Here is a 20,572-nt window from a genome sequence, read left to right as displayed (position 1 = left end):
GAACTTGGGGTGAATCAGCGAATAATCTTCCTACTTGTATTCCTTGTATTCATGAAGTTGTTGGGTGTATTACATAGTGATGGATGTCAAAACCGTGGTGTTTTACATAGTGACAGATGTAAATTGCAAATTTATCAACAAAAAGACATCTGGAAAACATCGACTAGGTGAATTGTATTGGCATAGATAATAAATTTGCCATTAATATTCAGCAATTCATATATCTATTAAAGTTAGACCTTTGAAAGTTATTTTCAAAATATTTGAATGTTGTAAAATCATGTACATTACATCTCACATATGTAATAGATTGCCACAGTTATCCGTCACTATGTAATAACCACTTTTCATGACATCTCAACATCTGTCACTATGGATTCTACCCTATTGTTCAGATATGTCAGTATGTAATACACCCGACGAAATACATTGTTCCAAAGCTTGTTACTGTTAACTGCAATTATGAGATAATTTAAATGGTGCAAGGCTGATATAAAGCAATGACATTCAATAATAGCTCTTAAATAAAACAATTAACGTATAACATGATATCTGCTACAAATTGCTCTTAAAAATGATTTATTACATGATATCAACATGCAATTTAAGTAATTTAAGTAGTATTATAAAATGGCTGATACAAGAACTGGCTGTCTTTCGAATGTTACACATTCACATTGAATATTATATGACATGATTTGTTAAAATTAGCTGAAACTGAGTAATGTGTGATGGGGTCAAAGGTTAGTCCCAAATTGGTGACTGAATGGTAAATCTTTCTTTACACGAGTCTGGTACTCTTTCATGGATCTTTAGGAATCAATTAGCCAGATTTTCCGATTTTCCATAGACAATGTGTTGTAATTTTGGTACACCAGAATGTAATTCAAATTTCACAATATTTTTGCTAAACAAATTAATCTGCGAGAATTTTTTTTTGTACATAAACATTATGTAGCCAGAGGTTTCTAGTGGTATAAAAATCTCAACTTTTTTGAGAAAAGTGGGGGGAATGATGTTGCGGATCACGAAATACCCCTTAAAAAATACATTGAAGCAGTCAGCTGTTACATGAGCTTAATATTCACCATTGACCCATTCAGTTTCAACTGATTTGAAATAAACATGTCATAATTTACTATGCTTTACAATTCCATAAACTAACATTGTGCACACAACAAAAGAGGGAGGGGGTAGGTACTGTAAGCTTCATTTATTTACAGGCAAAATATGTGAAAAGTTTTGAGTACAAAAGAGTGAAACAATCAAATTGCTTTTATCACTTCATTATTGTAAAGCTTATTATAAAACTTTGTAGTAGTGGTTATATTGTTCACTGTAATATTATCGTGCACATTATTTGTGTATAAATATCTACAAGTAGGCAGGAATAAGATTTTACATTCATATTTAATGATATGAATAAGTATATCATTGTTCAAAAATGTGTAACCATGGTGACTGGCCAAACTATTTTAGAACTTAATAATGAAATTCTCTCTTTCATCCAGGGCGCACAAAAGGATTAAGGAAGCACACACCGTGCATCTGGTGACAAAGAATAAATTGTATATGGCTTATCCGAAGTCTTCCCTTCCTTCAATAATTCGAAAGTTAGTCACCTGAAAAACAATACTTGTTATAGCTTATATATATATACCATGTCATGAACTGGCCAAAACTAATACATATACCATGTCAATCACTACAGTTGCCTCATGCTCCAAAGTTTACTACTTCAAAATTTGTCTACATTGTGCACAATAGAGAATGCTGAACATCAATGGCAATATAGAGGTATGAAAGGATTAATACAGCCAGGGGATAGCAGATGGGACAGAATGCCCACTCAGAAAAATGTTTTCCAAGTTAAAGCCATAGTGAGTGATTTGTTCCACATCGATGCATGCGCTAAATTTTTCTTGAATTTCTACTTTTTGAATGATTGTAATGCCCAGTGATATATTAAAATACCACATGAAAGACTGAAGCCTGAAGTGCTTACAGTACAATTTAGACTTTTATTCATCAATTCCCCCATAGAGCTCCGCAGTTAAGCAGCTTTCTTCCATTTTATCTTATTATTTTTGGCTTAAAATGATCAGACAACCTCATTGACAGTTGTTAGTAATATTATGTAAAAACCTTTGACAAAGAATAACAAAATTAAAATTGGACATAAATCATACATTATAGCTTAAAAATGGATTTCCCTATCACCAGGATAGACTTCAAATGTAATGACTTTTGCCACAGCTGGTTACACATCTAGATATATTTATAACATAGTGCTCAGAGGCTACTAAATTCAAGGGATGCCAACCGAATATAACGGGACAGGGATATGAGATGTGGTCCGATTTTAGATTCAGGAGGAATACCGGAGCACCCAGATAAAAAGCATGGATCACTACAAGGTCCTCCCATAGCTAATTTGATCTACCTTTAAAGCATACCAATCACAATTTTAAATAAAGATTGATAACAATCCTTACACCTTGAACCCATCCAAACCATGTCAAAATGGTCTCAAACCATAGAATCTCTGTGGGCTTTGCTTGACACTTACTATGGTTTGACCTACACCTCTCAATGAGGCTTATATATGTGACCTGTCATGTCAAAATCAGACACTTTTGGGCATGTTATAAATTTTGAGGTTTTACATATCTTAAATATAGAGATATTTTGCTCCATAACGCCATTTTCCCCGATGAAATCGGACATTCCTAAGCGAAGGTAATGAGTTAAGTAAGTTATGGTATTATAAAATTGGAAATTGAGATATCGGCCTTTAAAAATATTATTGACAATGTTGAGAGTAGGAATTACCTTGAAAAATGTCTCAAAAAATACAAGATGCCAGTTATATTCGGTCTGAAACTATCAGACAATATTTTAAACATTAATAACATCACAAATTCGCAACAAACCAAAATTGTGAAAAAATCACCCCGGGCAGATTTTTGGCTATTTCTCCATTTACGATCCTGCCCAAAAGTGTCTGCTTTTGACATGAAACGTCACATATGCTGGGCTACTGCATTCTGTGAATGATCCTGGAATATATTCTCAAAGTTTGTCAACATTTTAGGTTTAAGTACTATTTTTAATTATACATCTAGTAAAACTAGCAAATGCTACATCTATGATGATTCCATTTTTGGTACTCTCAGTGACATGGAAGCACACACACACACCCCCACCCCACAGCATATTTACCATAATACATTACAAACAATAAAAACACATAAAACTGTCATATGGATGGGACATACAAAGTATACACTATTTCAGATACTTGGACATTTATCAATATTGTAAGTTTCCAGTGCGGAATTAGGTAAATTAAAAAATATACAATATAACAAGTTAAAGCAATACTCATTTAGAACTGGTAGGCAGATGAACTAGTATACAAATGAAGAATACAAAGTACAATGTTTTAAATTTTTACTTTTCCATTTCACAAGGCAAAGCCGAGTGAAATTAAAATTGAATAGTCCAAATTTTTATACCATTGCACAACATAGGCAGGCAATATCATGTTTGATATAATGATTAAAAATAAATCTTTTTTCAGCTGTTGATTAGTAAAAACACTAGTCAACGGCTCAAATAAATCATAAAATGCAAATGTTATATAATATTATATAAGTATTATACCGGTAATATTTTATTTCATCACTCCCACCCAAGATTTTATAATTAGCAATTTATAACACATCATTATCATTGCATCGGGGTATTTCAGTTAAAATCCACACACCCCCTATATGGAAGACATGACCTTAATCATCCACACAGGGTGTATGAATTTCAAATGGGTATTTTAAGATTTGTTTGTTATCCTTAACCCAATTAATCCTAAAACAAGAGCACCAAAAGTGCAAAAGCCTCGCCTGAATTGAGCAAACTGGACATTTGTGCAGTCTGTTAAAACATTGTTAGAGCCCTTTTGGCTGGTTAGTCCCGTACTATACATGTCTTACTTGCAACATGTTTGACAATATCCAAAATTATAGAGCTTAAAATCAACCATGATAACTTCCTGTTTGCCTGTGCAACAGCAATGCCTTCCTTTCTAGCATAGCAACATCTTTGACAATATATAAAAAAAAAAGATGATTTTTTTTAAATCATCTTTTAAAAGCATTTTCTCCTTATCTTCATGGTTAGTTCTATCAAGTTTTAGTTAAATCGGAACAATTTACAATTTGACTTCTAGATGACCTTTGAACATGGATGACCTCTGGTTGTTTTTAACATATCACCCACACCTCCAAATCGCCCAATACATGTGTATGCAGTCGGCATGATTTGGTTAGCACACATTCGATACTGCGACCAGCCTAGTAGTGACAACATAGTATTATATGGCCATTTAACTTTGTGTGAAGCTGTGTGCACATATGGCTTACAGTGAAGATTTTCATGCATGGCATTTTTATATACTTATAGAATTTACTCAGTTTAGATGGTGTATATCATCAATGTAAGGTAGCTAGGTAGGACGCAGTTCTTTGTGTAGCATATTTACAACTACTAATACTATCTGCAGTGAGCAAATTAATAAAAATGTTAAAAAGCGCAGGGATTTATAGTGCGCTACGCACAGGCACAATGCCTAGTCATTGATCCACAAGCCTCAGCACACTTTACATACCATATCAGATTTATCACACACCATGGTTTAAATTCAGCTCTGATTTGAACTTGTTTATACACATCAAGGTTTAAATTCAGCTCTGATTTGAACTTGTTTATACACACGCTTTTTCACTTTTTTCAGACTCCCCACATGTGCCATGAAGAACAAAACAGTGTACCTCCACATTATTTTGCCATGCATATGGCATACTTTGATTTAAAATATGGGCTTCTTTGCATTCTGCTTGTAATACTTAAAGATGTTAATTATCGTTCAATTTCATGCCTTTTGACGATAAATGTTGGAGGTACAATATTTTGGACCCATGAGTTACAATCCAATATGGCAGATTAACTACAGTTACACACTGGATTAATGGATTCTTGACTTCCTAGTCTTAACTTTTTGTGATATTTTCTCACAAATCCTGTGTCCGAGTACTGAATATTACTTGCAACCAAGGCCTGACGCCTATCCATTCTATTCATGCATCTCCATCATGAAAAGGACACTTCCCATGACCTGTGACCTGCTTCTCTAATCGATCTCGGATCCATCGTTGACCTTTTCCATTTCATATGCAGCATTGACAGCATCATGGAGGGCCTGGTTGAATCGCCATACATCCTCAAAGTTGTTGTACAATGGTGCAGGTGCTATGCGTAACACATTGGGTTTGCGTTCATCACACTGTGATAGAGATAACAAGCAATAATGAGTTAACATAATGAGTTAGCATTGACAGCGTCATGGAGGGCCTGGTTGAATCGCCATACATCCTCAAAGTTGTTGTACAATGGTGCAGGTGCTATGCGTAACACATTGGGTTTGCGTTCATCACACTGTGATAGAGATCAACAATGAGTTATAAGAGGGTCCATAAAATATTGTTAGGGCTCATATTGAAATTCCCTTACACAGGAAGGTGTGCGCCATCCTGCAGCTTTCCTGTGCTAGCCTTCTTTGTTAAAATCCTGGGCAGGGTGTATCACTGATGCATATAATCCATCCGTTTTATGACCAAGCTTTCCTGAGGCGTGCGCTTAGCGAGGGGAATCCTGCTTTCTTTCTGTGTGAAAACGTGGTAGGGTATATCAATATGAGCCCTTAAGGTTATTAATTATTTTAAACTGTTGTGATTTGGTAGTTCACAGCATCTTACGAATGGTAGTGAGCTTTAGCAAAAACTGCATTGCTCAATTCATAGCGAGTGTGTAGAAGAATTAAAATATCACAGATATACTTTTATAGGTGCGTTGTAAAGAGGGCTGAAACAACAACACTTTTGTAAAACGTACATAACTCATTAACAACAATAAATTAAGCAAATTTGCAAAGTATACGATTTGTAGAATGGACTTTTGCAAAACATCAAGGTGTTAATTTTCAAAAATATATTGATCTAGATAATGGAAAATCGATTTTTAGGTTGCTTCGACCAACAATGCCTCGTCTACCCTTAATACATGCTCTTAAAAGTTATGATTATCCCCAGAATACTACTTGTGTTCACATATTAACCAATTATAATTATAATTATTCATGGTTGCAACTTCAGCTGCATCACAAGTATGTAATTGAATTAGATTATGTCATAATTTTGTTGCTTTCAAATTGTCAAAATTTGAATTTCAATGATTTCTTTGAGAGTGTTCTGATTTTGCAAATCACTGATTAGCCAACTTACGTATCCCAAGTATTACATACTTGAAAGTAGTATTATGGTTACTGTGTACCCTGTTATAACATACAGATTTCTGTAATTCTGTTTGAAAAATTTATTTGAATTATTTATTTCACAGAATGTACATCAAGTATGCAGTAACTTTATAACTAAAATAGTTTTGTGCCTGTTATATTTTTTGTCTCAAGGTCCATTTGCAAAATTCTTAAGAATAAAACCCAATTTATAGACTTACACAGACACCACGTTTCATCAGTTCTTTGTGGATGTTTTCAATGTTGGATGAGAAGAGTAGTGATAGTTGTGCTCCCCTTTCTTCCGGGTCACTTGGTGTGATGATTTCTACGGTTGCACGACCACTTGGGCTGGTTTCAACATCTACACACTGCATGAAATAAGAATTACAACAAACTTCCCATGTTAGCACTATCCAAACTTTCCAAAGGTAAATTTAAATTAAAAAAAAAAAAAAACAAGGGTTTTTGTTTCCATCAGCAGGCCGCTTTTTAAAAACTATTTTACTGCATTTTGGGGTTTTTTCCAGAAAATCCAGAAAAAAATATAATTTCTTTCAAAAGACTCTTTCACACATTACTTTACCAACAATATGAAATTAATCCATAATTTTCCTAAAACTTAGTTATAATTTGCACAAGTAACCTATCTGCACTGATCTGCTGATTTGACATTCTAATGTCAAAGGAACGTTAGAAACATTTGAAAATAATTCCGATTTTTGAGACATATTTTGCCATAATATAAGACTCTAAAAATAGAGATGTACACCTATGAAGGGTAACATCTTCAGTTTCAGGGATATGGCATGAACACTAGACACATTCAGAGCTGGGCTCTACTTTTTTGCTTCATTTTTACATCTTTTTGAACATATCTTCAAACTTTTTCATCAAAGGTAGGAGTATATACCAATCTGTGTTCACCATGGAATCTTTAAATAGGTTCCTTATGATATCATTTGTGCAATTTTGGACTGTTCCTGAAAGCTGGTTGTGAGGTAGCAGAATTTGGAAACCTTGGTGTTGATAGTTTTAAGCTTACCTGTGCAAGACTCTAGCTTACTTGTGCTAGTCTCAAATTTAACTGTGCAATCACTTTGATTAACCACCATGGTGCTCCTCATGGCGCTGATTTTCATAAATTTTTCTCAAAATCTGGCAAAGTACTATTAAATTATTCATTGATTTTTAGCACAATTACCATTTAAATTATTTTACATACAATAGTTTTGCATTACATTGATTAACTTTGTAAACATCAACTTCTTTTTGTTTTGCAAATCTGTAATTCTGTTTTCCAATGTTTCTCCGTACATTTGTGTGAGGGCATGTTGTTCTTGTTGAAGCAATTTCCCTTTTTAGGAATATAATCCTGTATATTAATTACCTTTGAAAAGTTGGTGTTGATGAGATGCTCTAAGTATCCAGTTAATGCTTTGGATTTCATGCGTAACCTTTCCACAGACGTTTGGTTGAAAATCTGTCAAGAATGCATAAACAGTCAGTGTTAAAACTATAAGACTGACCAAACTTGTAAAAAAAATACAACATTTTTGATTGATATTGATTTTTAGTTCTATGTACTTTTCAGAAGTCAGAAGTAGATTATTTCATACCAATTTATAGACAGTGTCTTTATAATAGGAATATCTTTAAATATTGTCTATGCAGAAACATGCAAAAAAAACCTGTTTTTGTATTACATGTATATATTTTTCAAGACAATTCAAACTTTGTTTACATTGAATTATTATTAACTGGTATCAGAAAAAATCGGCGAAAATCAGACTTTCTCAAAATACCATGAAAAAAGTCAGGAATAAAATTTAAATAAAATAAAAAAAATCACATTTCGCATTTGTTTTTAAATTTCTCTTTGAGACAAACCTTTTTTTTTTGCCTTATCTATTTCATAAATAATCATGCTTCTTTCAATCGGTTTGAAGAAAAAAAAAAAGACATTTTGACTTGGAAGTAAATAACTTAACTTTTGCTCTATAAATACACTACTGCTTTCACTAAACATTTAACAAAAATCCCGTAACCACCCGGGTATAAGCCCACCCCCCTAGATGGGCGATTTCACTCAAAAAATGGGGGTGGGCTTATACCCGGGGAGGGGCTAGTATATATGAAAAAAAAAAATCAATATTTTTTTTAAATTAAAATAAAAATTCCTTTAAAAAAGGAATGGGGCGCCCAAATTATGTGAGCTTGGACGTGATATGGTGAATTCCATGGCATGGTGTTTAGATTTGGTCCCGGGAGGTGGTATCATAATGATTTTTCTAGGGAAGAGTAGAAGATGATCAAATGCAAGACAAATGTGTTTGATTGGGGAAGGTGTATCACAGGACCGTTTTGGATGAAATAAATTGAATTGGAATGAAGCTGTCGTGTCAATTTGCGATTATGTGGGGTGGGGAGTTCAATTTTGGGGCATATTGTAGTGATGATATTGCTTTGGATATTGAATATTGTTGAATTTCGTTATGCAGGGGGGGTATATGATGGATAGTATAGAAGAGGATCTACCCCTATGTTGACCAAAAGAAAAGTTTTTATGAATGTATAACGTCTGTGATACATATACATCATAACGTCTGTGATACATATACATCATCTACTTGCTAATACACTGAAAATCTAATAGAGATGAAGGATAAAAGACAATTACAGAACATTCATTCTTCAAAAGTAGCTATATGGGTATACAATGTTTACAAGATAAGAACGTTAATGCATGTTTTGTACATGAACGTAACATCTTTGATACATAGTTGTTAACACACTGAAAATCTGACTAGAGATTTACAATTTGATGATATCCAAAAGAATACTTACTAACTTAGCATTGAAGAATTAAAATAATTACAGAACTTTCATTTGTTAACATACACGTAACAATGATTAACAATGTTGAAAATACAAACGTAACGTTTTGTTCATAAACATAACATCCTCGACACATCTAGGATCCGCATAATTTGTTGATTAATGTCATAAACAGTCACAAAAGATTTATGGTCTGATCATTTTATCATTTTAAGGGGACCCGATATTGCATTTGGAAGAACCAGGCTTTTCAATTACTATCAAAACTGCTGGGTACCAAACTTTTTGATACAGCTTGTATAGTAATTTGTTCTAATTTCCATGCAAAAGGAGCCAGTTGTTTCATCCTTAAAACAAATAGGCTACACCATAATTTCCAATTACCCCATGCAGATAGATAAGACCTTGGTAAGATAAGCGTGTTAATTGTTATGTCACTATCACTATCTTGATCTTGATAAGATGCCTGACTTTGAAACTTTGGGTACAAAAACTCATGCTCTGCAAGTTAGGTCAAATTTTGCACTATGATTGTTTATTTGAGCTTATTGGACTATGCCATTCAGATTAGGCTATTGTAATCCAAAGTGTTGGTCACCGCTCTATCGGGTTCTAAGAGGCGGTAAACTGGTTACAAAGGTCAAAGTGGTTACAAAGGTCAAAGGTCTCGATTTATTTGGTGTTTTTACAAATCCATTAATTTTGTCTTTTAAACAAAGAATATACGCACACCATTTTATCCTGTGCATAACAGAAAACAATAATAAAATAAAATCCAAGCATATTGTGGATTTATTTCTGAGCAAGGGCATAATTTTAGCAAAATAGCACAACAATTGCGGAGTAAATCTAGTAAGACTGAAATTAGAAGCTACTCACAAGTACATGCCAATATTGTGGGGACGCCTCCGTGAGAGGGCGCCCCAAAAGGTGATAATATAGTTATCAAGTCAAGCAAAACATGCACAGTGTCATTGTATCAGCAGTCATACACAGAACACACCCCCCCACCACCACCACGCCAGTATCAAAAGCCAAAACCCTGCTCAAGTTTGTGCTATGCATGTACCAGTACATGTACACTTTTTCCCAGACCTGAGAAGGCCCTGCCTGTAGACAGACCACGAGGCCCGGGTATAAATGCCCAGGGTTTAGCTAATGCCACATGCTTACACCATGCAGCCAAGCCAATCAACACTCAGTTTTAGGGGGTGGAGTATAGTGATTGACAAGAAGCACATGTGTAAACACATATTCACATGCTCAGACCATGCACCCCGGCTATTCAGCCAATCAATACTCTGGAGGGTCACTGGGCGGAGCATAGAAGCATGTTGTACATGTAAATCAGTCCGGGAAATCAGTAGCCAATTAGAGCATAGGTCATTGATATGCAAAACATTTGATTGAACATTGAAGCAATAACAAAACATTGCCAATTGATAATGGATCAATTCCAGGTGCATGACCTTTCATGGTCTTGTTTTGGCATGTTACAATATTTTATTATGAAATGCATGAATGGAGGGTGTTAAAACAAATTCACTTGGGATGCTATTAGAGTAAACAAACACACAGACAGACTTTTTCTTGTTTTCTTGCTAACATTTTTTTCAGGAAAACAGGATAATTCAAAAAAAGACCTGCTACCGTCATAAATATTTTTGTGTACTTTTTGCTTTTTTGGTCAAACAAAAAATGGAAACAAACTAAAATAAAAAAATTAAATCAGACGGTACAGGACAACCTTGCAATGCTATCAATTTATTGTGATGCAATCTCATGCAATGACTTGGTTGTCGTAATTTATCAAACATTTTGAAAAATAGGGGGTGGGCTTATAACCGAGAGTGGGCTTATACCCGCGTGGTTATGGTATATAGTGATTGAAAATATTTGTCAGTTTAATTTGCTTACATAAACATTATCTTTAAAATTGCTAAACATCTTCAAACATTTATCAAAAGCACCTGTGCACTAGATATGTTATTCATACTCACATCAAGACTTGCTCTGATTGGACAGACGGCCATGATGGACGGGTTGCTGATCCGATAGCCGGAGATCCCCGGACTCAACTCCATTTCTGGATTAAATATGGGAACAGGATGATGACCAACACAAATATGAGTGGATGATGAATCACGATAAGTACAATGAGTGATATTTATATTGCAAGGATTGGAGCTAGTGAAAGGGTTATGATGATAAGTGGCAGTAGGAGTGCTAGAAGTAGTGTTGGGAGTTCCTGTTCATCAAAGCATTGTGGTGATTAGGAAAAAGCAGTACGGCAGAAAATGGCGACATCCAGGAACAATAAAATAGAGGTGAACAGGATGTTGTTATTTCAGGATTGGAAAGACAATGCTACAGGAATTTGTGCAAGTCATGAGCAGTTTACAAATACATGTATATTTTGTAACAAACAAATGCAACATAATTAAATTGTAGCTTAACAGAATAATAGCAATGAAAACATACAAATGCAACAATTAATATTTGAAAACAACGTTTCATCAGCATACAAATGCAACATTGCATCCAACATTAGCGAGTGAGACAAATGAGAAATGAAAATTAACATCAAGAATAGCAATAATAATACCACAACCCACCACATATGAGATGAAAGAAGTTAAAATTAAAAGAAAAAGCAAAAACAAACACTAAGTCAGGGGAAAACAAGTGGTGGAGAATACAAAATATAGTATTCAGAACAGGCAGGCAGAGTGTGCAACTAAAATTAGAGGAGGGGAAATAAATTCAAAAGAAAAATGTAAAATCACAGGCCATATGCTAAGTATGCACTACAGAAGGGTTGTAATTCAATATGGCGGTGTTGTTTATTAGTCAAATTGAGCTATAGTCTGCATATTAAATACAGTACCACATTTTGAACTTTGACCCCACAGCCAAAGCAAGGGAAGATTTGAAAATTAAGGTGACCACAATGTGCCCAAGGATGTTCTCTTTGAGATATCAGTGGTGGCAAATGAAGGGTAATCACCAAGTCATGCAACAAAAATTGATGGAAGATACAGATCCAAAAATTGCACTTTTCGTTTCCGTTTATGTTTACTGTATGCATTAACAGGCCCTATTAATAGTCTACACTCAACACCAAGCATACCATATGATGAGTGAGGTTACATTATTGTCATGCAAGCCCACTGTGTGCACATATCATAATGTGCACATGTCAAAGGGGCCTGCTATGGTATATGTTAACGGAAGCGAAAAGTGCAATTTTCACAACTTGGTGATTTCTGCATTTTTGCCGGCACTGTATCTCAAACAAAAACACCTTTGAGCAGCTTGTAGTTAGACTGATTTTCAAATTCTACCTTCACTGTAGGGTCATGTAAAAAATGGGTACCTTAATATTGTTCACACTGCATGATAGTTGCAATTACATACCGTTATTCATGTCGAACCTTGTCTCCATTCTGTGGCCCCACCATCCAAGAAGCCTGCGTAATCGACAGCAAACAAAGAATCTTGGTTATGGCAAATCAGTTGGGAGACTTTGCGTGGACATCCATGGTTTCTTATTTATAAGTCTATGGTTACAAGAAGTGTCTCAGGAACAAATCCATACTTGATACATCTTACCACCTCACACATCTGAATCTGAATCTGAATCTACACAAACACTGGTGTGCACACCCTACACAACTATATGCATTTCACAACAGGCATATAATATGGACAGTGATATACAAATTGGAAGTTTTCACTGCCAACTGTGGAGACACATGTTTAAGTTACTCCCTTATACCATGCACCAATTACGTTTTCACTATCCAAATCCAGACTTTACGCTACACCCCAACTGCAGACATTGTGTATAATGAGTTTTTCTGTTATTTCTCAATGATCTAGTGACACTATACAGCAAGCATGGATGTGTGTGGTTTTTGGACACCCACTGTTACACGCAGATTACTTGTATTATGGCGTTGTTTGTCCTTGTGTCCTCTCCTAAACATACACACCATAAATTGATGAGTGAAGGTTCATTTATTAATAAGTAAATAATTTTTATTATTAGGAACTTACTTTGGGAAGTCATTTCTATCATGCTTTTCATGTAGAAAAGCTCCTGCTAATGCTCCTGCTCCTGAATTGACATACTATCAAGACAAAAAGGCAATGCATGCAATTATCGGCAAAACTTACACGCATCCAAAAGTTAACACTTTAAAATAACATGATTCATAAATAATGTCAAAAAACACAAATTTGGTCCAATTTCATGACACATCACATGCATCTAGCAGCTTGGTTGAATAAATTTGACCCCTGCACTCTTATGTGTCCAGATTCATGCAGGTATTACAATCTCTTTTGATATGATACAAAAAAAGTGTCTTTGAACAAGGAACCTGGTCTGCTTCTAAAGGCCAATACTTCATGAATAATAAATGGGCTAACCCACTTTGGACACATTTTGGCTTTTAAAATCTAAACAGAATATCTTTCAGCTTTAAGTCAATAGAAAAGATATCTGGCTTTTCACTGGTACTAAACGTTTCATTGTGATGGAAAACACTGGGATGATGTGGGAATGAGGCTGTTGATAGGACCATCCTCCTTTAAAATAAATACTAATTACTATGGATAAAGTTGCCCTACAAATCCATATTTATAACACATGACTTAACCCAGCAAACACACAATGATTTACAGAAAAGGTTTAAATATCGGGTTATATAAAGGGTACAAAAATGTTTTAATAACATTCATAAAACATTTTTGAAAACATGATTTTAACCATTGGCAAAATATTTTGCAAAAATGTTTGCCTGAAATATTTTACAATAACATTTCAAAAATGTATTCATGATCTTTATATAACCCGACAGTTAAATGTTATTACAACATTTTGAATAAACGTTGTAACAAAATTTTGTGTATGCTGGCATATGTGTCATCGTAAAAAAGGGAACACATTGATAGATGTGTGTACTTAATCAATTACCTTATATGTACACCACACAGCAAAATCCACATCCCATCTGTTGAGTTTGATAGGCACATTACCTATAGCATGAGCTAAATCCCAACCAACCATACAGCCCTGTAAAGATGAGAGGAAACATTACCTGTTATTACTTGCACATGCAGTGAAAGAAATTGGTCCAGGGTTTACCTGTTAATGTGTAAGTCATGTGTGAGGAGGATATTTTTGGGGAAACCAGGTTCTCGGTCTTCTAGATGAGAATCTACACATATACAATGACAGAAATTGGTCAGCTTTTTATCTGTAAATCGGTAGGTGTGTTTTGTGTAGTATGTGTAGCAGTTTGTTTCTTTTTGTGAGGGGGGGGGGACAATAAGTAACATAAATTCCAGTAAAGCTAAAACTACAAGTTTTCTTTATGGTTTATCAATGTTCTGCAGTCGTTTTCGCCTCACATTGAAAGAAAGAATTCTTATATGGAGAGGGCAAGCTCTGGTTTAGAAACAGGGATAAGCGATGAATGTGGGGGCAGGAAGTTCTCCTCAGCCCCCCCCCTTAATTTTATGAACAGGTGTTTTTAATTTGTACTATTTAATTTAGCTCAAAACTGGCACTGTAAAAATGAGACTTGGGGCAGGATAATTGACTATTTCAATGACAACTTGTACATTCAAACTTGTATCATTATCTGGTAAACAAGAATTATAGAGAGTGCATACTACCACTGACCTTACTATGTCCTGCTTTTGTGATCCTTCTGATGTCAAAAAACTGACCAGTATAGTACTGTACACCACTGAATAGGACTAATGCTATACTACTGCCTTCTTGCTCTAGTAGATTAAGAATATCTTCTGTAACTAAGGTGTGTTCACCCTGTCAACAAAATAGAAAAATAAAAAATAACTAGAATTATGAAGCAGTTTTAAATTAACATAGCTCCCGTAACAAATGTTGTAAATAAGAAGAAATGTTTGATGAAAACAAATCCAACCTGATCATCATCAGTCAGCAAACTAGAATTTCTCAGCTCTTGGCCTTAGTGATTTTTGATATTCACTACATACATGTATTGATGAGTTGTTCTTAAAGGGCAGGTCTATTGCAAAAACAAGTTTATCTCTATTCGAAGAGAATAATTATTACATTACAAGTTGACACTTGTTGCAATATTTTTGTGCGTATTTCTCCTGAAAAAGGAGAAATTGTGTGGGGAAAGTTCAGCCTCGTATGTGTTCTTCCCCGTTTGAAGCGTACGTGTTCTCCCCCCGTTTAGCTGATGACGTAGGTAAATGAAGCGGGCACTATATCACGCTCTCATCATACAATCACAATTACTTTGACAAGTTTGACATTAGCAACAAAGAGTTGTACTATCACTTACCATAACAATGCTGCATAACAATATGCACACTATTGTTCTCATTTCGGGAAGAAAGCAAGCAAGAAATTTTGCTTTGTAATATTTCATCCAACTTTGCATTGCATTGCAATATACAGGGAAATCAGATACATGAGTTTGTGGACTTAACACGGTTTATATGCTAGTCTCAGATGAAATTATAATCTCAAATTATGTATTTATTTTTTAGGCCTAATATTTCTCATGATATTGATATACATATGAATCGTAATATCACAATTGTCCAATATATAAAAAAGAAGTGGCTGATTTTATCCATATGTTTAAAAACCATTAAATTTGTAATACTTAATTTGGAATTTTTTCTGTGAACAACAACAGTATACGTTCTGTCCATTGAGAGCATTTATAGTCCCTTTTGTCAAAGCGGGCACATCTCCTTTCATGACGTCACCGTTTTTTCTAGGCCAAATCTGTCTTGTTCAAAGGAACTCACCGCTTAAGTTGGTTTTTGTGGAATATCAATTTTAAACGTCTTATTTTCTCAAAAAAGGAGTCATTTTCATTGTCCTCATAATATTAGCTTGCCAATGATATGATGTTGTTTTCGCAATAGGCCTGCCCTTTCATGCAGTTTTTGGCTATCCTTAATTGGGGACAACAGATGACAGGGCTCATAATTGGGTATATAAGCTACACACCCGGTCATAAATAGTTAGAACACTTACACTTGTGACAAAGTAGGACTGTTTGAAACCATATTTGGTCGCATGTCATAAGTTGGGTACAATTTCCATTACATGGTCAAAAATGACAAAAAATGTATTTTTTGATATGTTGTACATATTTACAACCTCTAATAATTAACACCATTTTAAACCTTATCACATGCTTAATTTTTGAGATAATGCTTAATTACTAATTAATTAATACACAGGCATCTATGTAAATCTCAATTTTCAAATGCATTTTTCTCAAATCGGATCTCAATTACAAAAATGACTGTAAATTTTTTATTTTATGCAAGAATGTCATCAGATTTAGAGGATATGTTCTCAATACATTAATGCTTCAAATGAACTATTTAAAATAATTGTACGCATGTTAATTACATTGTGAAGGTCAATGACCTTTTTACGAGTAATTAGCGAGACAGTTATTCTATTATTGAGGAAATTAATATCAAGAAGAGAAATGTACATTAGCATATTGCTAAAAATACTGAAATTCAACCAAGATTTCATTAAAAATGAAAACAAATTGGAACATATAACCCTTTAAGGTGGTACTACACCCGTTGATAAATTTGTGACTATTTTTGCATTTTTTCTCAAAAATATAATAACACATTGGTAACAAAAGTTATGTATATTATAGGGTAAGGAATCCAGTTACTACACTGGAATTTCAGTGACTCAAGACAAGCAGTACTTTATTTATGATAAGAAAAGAGGTACCGCTAGAATGTACCTCATTTCTTAACATATATAATGAACCCTTGTCTTGAATCACTGACATTTCGATGAAGTATATTGATTCCTAGCCCTAATAATATACATAACTTTTGTTACCAGTGTGTACACAAAATGTAGTTACTTTTTGAGAAAATGCAAAATTAGTCACAAAATTTATCAGGGGGTGTAGTACCACCTTAAGTAGTCAGTAATTGTTTTAGTTGTACAAATTCAACATTCAAAGCTGTCAATACATCATACCCTCACTAGATTTGAAAAAGTAACCGGTAGTTTTGAAATGCTGACATGTGAATTTTCACATAGGCTCTATTGCACACTCCCGCATCCGCCTGCTCCACATCCGCCTGCTCCTCCACCCCTGGCATTTTTCATTTTAACTGATGTGATTTTTTTACTGAATAATGTATAATTATATGCTTCAGTAGATTGAAAGAGTATAACATTAGGCTTAAAATGAGGTATGAACCACTGCTGTAGGATATGGGGTTACGGAAAGCCAATCAAATTTGTATCACAATTTTCAGAAAAGTGTAATCCCTCCACCCTTTTTGCATACCCAACTTATGACATGTGACCATTTCTGTTATACTTGACACACTAAAATTTTGCTTCCTTTGGTGTGAAGTCTGAACCCTTCCCTACTTCTACAACCCTCCCCCTGCCCCACCAATCAATGTTGGATGTTTCTAGGGGTGCATGACCAAAAAAACACCAACTACCAACATTGATCGGGGAAATGGGGGACATATTTGAAGTACCCATGTTAAAGTGTTCTAACAATTATGACCGCGATTGTAGGTCTGCAAATATTTAATACATGACAGCAAATAATCTTCTGTACATCTAGATATAACTTAAATAAAGGTATGTGAATGTAAAGAATGTTTTGTAATAAATGTGGCTGAAATAAAGGTCAGGAAACCTTGAAACAAGTCAAGATTACCATGTTATATTTCATGCTTTCTTTAGTGGACATAAGAATAAAAGGTTCCCATGGTTATCATCTGTGTGACATCATAATATTTCACAAATGATATATATACTTACAGGTCTTGGTTTGGCTTGTATAATACTTGTCTTTGGATCATAACCCTGTAATCTGATTTGTGATTCTACTGCATACTAAAGAAGAAAAGAAAAAAAAAAGAAATAATAAATACATGAATAAATAAATTATAAGTTAATAAATACGCATTACTTGTTGGGAGTGAAATTGTACAAAATAATGCACATGTACTGAGATGTTGACACGTCTAATGCAAGATCCCCGCACAATGTCTCGAGAAACAAGTGATATGCATTTATTAACCTATTTTATACCCAAGAAACAAATCCCATGATATTTGCTATATTTATAAAAAAATTGTCACTAAAAATGCTGGAAAATGCAAGCAATTATAAATGAATCAACCCGCAAGAAAACTGAATGAATCAATAATTGGTGTAGAAAATTGAGAGCTGGAAGTCATTAAGAGGTTTTGATTATTCACCCTAGACACAATCTTCTGAGAGGGAGTTATCATCTCTTTACGACCTCATTCAATTAGAGATCTCAATTTCCATATCCACAGACCTTGTGCAACTATAGCAGCTATTTATACAAGAAATGTATAATTGTTGGTCCAGGGGCTCAATTTCATTGCACCTTGCCTGAATCTAAATTGATTATCACATTTGGCAAAAATCAACTGATTAAATGCTCTAACCTACTGCATGCAGGCATGTGGCACCAATCTGTCTTGAAAAGTAGGAAGGTGCAGTTGGCTTAAATTGCCAAAAGTGACTTTAATGAACAAAAAGTGACCAAAAAGTGTGTGGAAGGGGGGACATTGTCTCATGATTGATACTCATCACTGACCTCTACACATGGATAACAGGGCAACGGGTGGCCAAAAAATTGAAACCACTTGGCTGCCATATTGGGAGGGCAAAAATAATTTCACCTCACTGATGAAAAAAAAAAAAATCCCCCACCCAACTCTGTATAAAGGTATACATTAAAATTGAAATTAAAATTAAAATTGAACAAAAATTTGTTGCCAAAAGCGCTGTAAAAAAAGAAATTGGTTCAAATCGTCCTCCAGAAGATATGCAAATGCATGGAGTACAAAAGAATCAATACCGCTTAACAGGTGATTGTAACAGGTATTGTACTCACTGACCTCTGCCATATTGGGGAGGGCAAAAATCTATAGTCAGTAGTTTCAATCGGCGACTATCCTATTACGTGCGAGCCTGCTATCCATGTGTAGAGGTCACTGATACCCATGCATGCAAGATAGTTTAGCAGAATAATTACAAATTAATTCTCTGATTCTTGCGAAATTTGAAACTAAGAATAAAGTCCACTTACATGGTCTGCTGGAAAGGCATGTTTTTCTATCAAAATTTTATATCTCTCTTTAGTGGGTCTGTAGAATGATACCTGAAAAGAGTAACACAAAGTTATTACATAATATTACATCAGCTTATCTTGAAGAAAAACGTTTTCTGAAATTGAAACCCTATGAAAGGTTAATGAGGATAGTTGGCTTCTTTCCTTGTTCTATATTCCCTCCCACTAAGTTGACAAAATTACACACAGCTGAAATTTTCTATTTGTTCCTTCTTTATCTTATTTTCTTTGACTTGATTTACTCACTTGCCTGACAGCAAACACTTTCAAGCCCCTAATAATTGTATCAAAATCATACCTTTCATAAAAGCCTATCATGTCCTTTATATTTCAGATAAAATGTACATGTTAAGTAATCAAGAAAATTACACAATCAGACTTGTTTATTGGCATTTTTCAAAAACATCATTATAACATTGTAATGGTTATTGAAAGGGCTACTTCTTGAAAATGCATGTTTTCATTTTTACAAAATTTGCACAGCATGCATAATGAACATGCTCTCTTGGTAAGCTAAGTCCTATCTGCATTATAATGAAACATAATTACGTGGTTTTCAGGTTTTGTCACTTACCATCATTAGATGTAGATTCACTGTCAATCCATTCATACATGCAACTTCACTTTCTTTGGCACCTGCATCGAATTAATGCATAAATTACACATCAATTTACATATTCATGAGATTGTGTCCCCCATATGCTGTTACTTTCAGTATATCAAGATAAACCAAAAGAGTATGATAAATCTGTTTTTGCCGACACAAGATGTCAAGGATATTATACGGATAATAACATATAAATCAAAATCAAAGATATATGCAATTTATATAGAGAAAGCAATAAATCATGTAGATGGATTAAAATAACGGCCCTCTATGTGACAACTTCCACTAAAAAATTTATTTATATATTATTTTTAAGTGGCCTGACATTTACAAAGTATCCATTACCAGTTTTTCCCTAAACCACACTGCATGATTTTTTATCAGTTGTACTGTGATTGTGAGGTTTTTTGCTTTGTGGTTTGCTGCTTGTCATGAGAAATTTAAAAAAATGTCATACCTTGTTCTTACATCCTAGGTTTTGCCACAGATCTTCTGTAAGATAAATGTTGATTTCTTCATGGAACTTTCGCTTCTTATGTGACACACACTTCATTTGTTGTTATCAAACCTGTTTCTTCTCAA

The 20,572-nt window shown here is 34.4% G+C and overlaps 1 protein-coding gene across 1 annotated transcript in view; it reads right to left on the bottom strand.

Moving 5' to 3' along the window:
• Nucleotides 1-1,655: 1,655 nt before the first annotated feature.
• The window catches only part of LOC140158605 (kynureninase-like), a 43,822-nt gene continuing 24,905 nt past the window's right edge, over nt 1,656-20,572 (bottom strand). The window contains exons 5-15 of the mRNA XM_072181765.1: nt 19,958-20,019; nt 19,342-19,413; nt 18,036-18,110; nt 14,880-15,026; nt 14,169-14,267; nt 13,247-13,320; nt 12,605-12,657; nt 11,188-11,273; nt 7,740-7,832; nt 6,571-6,720; nt 1,656-5,341 (exon numbers count right to left, since the gene is read on the bottom strand). Of these exons, the coding sequence (XP_072037866.1) occupies nt 5,189-5,341; nt 6,571-6,720; nt 7,740-7,832; nt 11,188-11,273; nt 12,605-12,657; nt 13,247-13,320; nt 14,169-14,267; nt 14,880-15,026; nt 18,036-18,110; nt 19,342-19,413; nt 19,958-20,019 (1,064 nt within the window). The 3' untranslated portion in view covers nt 1,656-5,188. The remainder of the gene's footprint in view (nt 5,342-6,570; nt 6,721-7,739; nt 7,833-11,187; nt 11,274-12,604; nt 12,658-13,246; nt 13,321-14,168; nt 14,268-14,879; nt 15,027-18,035; nt 18,111-19,341; nt 19,414-19,957; nt 20,020-20,572) is intronic.

This window comes from Amphiura filiformis, chromosome 8, assembly GCF_039555335.1.
Source record: "Amphiura filiformis chromosome 8, Afil_fr2py, whole genome shotgun sequence".
NCBI classification, from domain to species: Eukaryota; Metazoa; Echinodermata; class Ophiuroidea; order Amphilepidida; family Amphiuridae; genus Amphiura; species Amphiura filiformis.
The sequence above is the reverse complement of the archived record's forward strand: the minus strand, read 5'-3'. Positions and strand labels throughout refer to the sequence as shown.